The 3,011-nt window shown below is 55.8% G+C and overlaps 1 protein-coding gene across 2 annotated transcripts; it reads right to left on the bottom strand.

Moving 5' to 3' along the window:
• Nucleotides 1-326: 326 nt before the first annotated feature.
• Nucleotides 327-2,752, bottom strand: LOC119318193. 2 transcript variants are annotated; one of them, XM_037592711.1, is made up of 2 exons: nt 2,382-2,752; nt 327-1,522 (listed from the first exon to the last, which is right to left on the bottom strand). In XM_037592711.1, the coding sequence occupies exons 1-2, from the start codon at nt 2,478-2,480 to the stop codon at nt 779-781; spliced, it is 843 nt and encodes a 280-aa protein (XP_037448608.1). In that variant the 5' UTR covers nt 2,481-2,752; the 3' UTR covers nt 327-778. The 2 variants fall into 2 exon arrangements, with proteins under 2 accessions (XP_037448608.1, XP_037448615.1); XM_037592718.1 differs by lacking the exon at nt 2,382-2,752 and adding an exon at nt 1,609-2,368.
• Nucleotides 2,753-3,011: the final 259 nt, after the last annotated feature.

Here is a 3,011-nt window from a genome sequence, read left to right as displayed (position 1 = left end):
TCCTGTTTGGAAATTAATTATGGCACCTGTGTTTGTCTTTTGTCAAATAGTACTACCAGGGATTTCCTGATCAACAAAGCTAGGATTCAGAGATGGCCCTGCACTTTCCTGGGGATCTTTTGTTTTGAATCTTTAGTAGTAGTATGGTTGTTGATATCTCTGAAGTTCAAAGTCGTTTTTCTGTTCCAAATTTTGTCAGGATTAACCAGAAAATGGGAATTGCTACTCTGCTTCGAACACTGGACAGGTTAATCTAGGAGGTGTAATATCGCAAAAATACAGTATTATTTTTACCCTCCTCTGAGACACAAAAAAAAAGGCATGCATTAATCTGTGGGGGAAAATCATATACCAAAACCAAGCTACAAACTATAGGCAGGATAAATGTAAATTGACTCAAGCCAAGGGCATGCCTGAAGTCAGTGCAACCTAGAGTTCTCAGCACAAAACAAAAGGACTACTGGCAATTTGGCTACCATGCATGCAAAGATATGAACAATCTCTCTCTCTCACTAAGACTCTCACAAGCACCAGACGAAAATTTTAGAAATGGAAGCAAGAAGAAGTGGGGAAAAAAGTGAGATTAACCTTCGTATTTACACCAGGATTAAGCACTGATGAACTCTGCTACTATACTCTGCTTCTATGACACTACTATAATGCAGTCAGCAACTAGCGCTACCGTGTCACTGACAGGTGTGACATGGCAGCCAACCGCCGGGCCGGCGGCGAGGGGTCGGTGGTCGCTGGTGGACGACGAGGCGCGGGCGCTGGTCTGTCAATGCAGCCGGTGCCGCTTGGGGGCGAAGCCCGGCGAGCAGCTCGTGGCGGCCATGGGCATGGCGGGCATCGCCGCCATCGGCCGCTTCATGCATGCGTTGTTGCCGTTGGGGCCGTAGCCGAGCGCCGCGCCGGCGTTGGCGGCGTGGAGTGGCGTCGTGTTCATGTAGACTCCGCCGCCGCCGACCGGGAGCGTGTCGAGGGCGTGCACGGGCGGCGGGTTGCGCCAGCGCGGGAGCGGCCCGGCGACGAGCAGGTTCTGCAGCAGGGGCCCCGCCTCCATGACGGACTGCAGCAGCCGGCCCCTCGGCGGCAGCGGCTTCTTGGCGGCGAGCATCTCGAGCACGGCGTCGGCGCCGCACATCTGCTGCTGCTGCTGCTTGGCCGGCGGGGGCGGGCTGGCGGCGCCAAGCTTGCCGCCGCCGCCGCAGCGGCGCCGGTCGGAGGAGGTGACGGGGTCGAAGAAGGGGTCCACGGGGGACGACACGAGGCTGCAGTCCGAGTCGGTGACGCTCGACGTGCCGAGCGCGGGCGCAGGCTGGTGCACCGGCGGCGCGGCCTGCTTGGCCGAGGCGAGGAGCAGCTGCTGCACCTGGTCCCTCGCCTCGTCGCGCTCCTTGGCCACCTGGCGCACGAGGTCGGCGAGCTTGGCGATGCTCTGCTCCTTCCTCCGCAGCTCCTCCTTGGACACCTCCAGCTCCATGGTGGCCGCCAGCAAGCTCTGCTTCAGCTCCTCCACGCTCTGCAAACCAAATCCCACAACCGAAATCAACATTTCCATTCCTCCCGCAAAAAATCAACCTCAAACACCACAATTTCCGCACCAACCATAGTCTATATAGAATCTAAAAAATCGGACGGGGAATCTGTCAATGATTCGATCCGAGGAACAAGGCGATGATGGGGCCTTGATTCACCAAGCACAAGGCGATGGCATGCACGCACGCACGCGCGCACGATCCAAAACCAACCCTCGGAGCGGCGAATGATTTCGATTCCCTTCCCTTCCCTTCCCCCCAGCAAATGATTGCACCATGCAACAGCCGCTAGTGGAGGCATCCATGCCCGGCTACCTTTGGCTTTGGGCTCGTCAAAGATCAAAGGTGAAAACAATAATAATCTAAGCATGATACCAGCAGTAAAAAAAAAACCATCTCCCTTTCTCCGTCTCGGGACCCAGCGCCGGGCAGCAGCATGATTGCGCGGAGCATCCCACAACAGTGCCGAACTTTTGTTGAAAAGAGAAGGGGGCGGGGAAAAGGCGGGCCGAACCGGACCAAACCCAACGAGAAAGTCAGTCAGTAGTAAGTCTTCTACTCGAGCAAGTTAAGATAATTTTCCACATGGATCCGGCACGCCAAGGCTTCTCGAGCCCCGGGCGAATTCGTCGCCTGCCTAACCCTTCTTGACCACGACAAGACACGCGCGCAACCCAAGGCGGGGCCCGTCTCATCCCCGGAGCGGTACACGCGGCGGGCATTGCCGGCGGCCGGTCAAGAAATGCGGCGGCGAGGAGGGCGCGGGGTTCTTGGCCGCCGGAGTCGGGGACGAAGGCGGAACAAAAATACAGGCAAAGAACTGCGGGTTAACTGAATTCTCACCTCTTTGGGCTGCAGCTCCTCCTGGAAGGACCAGAGGGTGGAGAAGAGGGTGGTGTCCATGGCGTCGCCGAAGCCCAGCGGGAGCGGCTCCATTGCCATCGCTTCGTCGATCCTTCACCTCCTAGCTCTCCGTCAAAGACACTGCGCCCGCCTTGGTCTCTGGCCGTGGACGACTGCTGCTCGGGGGAGGAGGCGGAGAGGGCTGCTGGTGATGGGGGAGATGGGGGAGAAGGGGAGGGAGCTTTGATGGGAGAGAGAAATGTATATATAGGAGAGAGGGAAGGATCTGTGTGAGGTTTTGGGGAGGAAGGAAGGTTGGGGTGATGTATGGAAAGGTTGGGGAGGAGGGGAGGAAATTATGGAGCAAATGTTTATGGAATGTGTGATCAGCCTCTGATAACCTGCCATCTGTGGAACCATGAGGCAGAGAGAGAAAAAAAATCTATGCATGAGAGAGAGGGGGAGGGAGGGGCCAACCACTTTCCTGTCTCTTGTGTACGACGAGTTGGCACGGAGGAAAAAGGTACCTGAAATTATATATTTGTGACCGCAAAAAATGAAAAGTACTTATATTTGTTCGTGATGGTGGAGGCTACACCTGAATTTATGCATTCTTTCGTGAAAAGTTCT

The sequence above is a fragment of the Triticum dicoccoides genome, chromosome 1B, assembly GCF_002162155.2.
Source record: "Triticum dicoccoides isolate Atlit2015 ecotype Zavitan chromosome 1B, WEW_v2.0, whole genome shotgun sequence".
Taxonomy (NCBI): domain Eukaryota; kingdom Viridiplantae; phylum Streptophyta; class Magnoliopsida; order Poales; family Poaceae; genus Triticum; species Triticum dicoccoides.
Note: the sequence above shows the minus strand (reverse complement) of the source record. Positions and strands in the feature narration are given on the sequence as shown.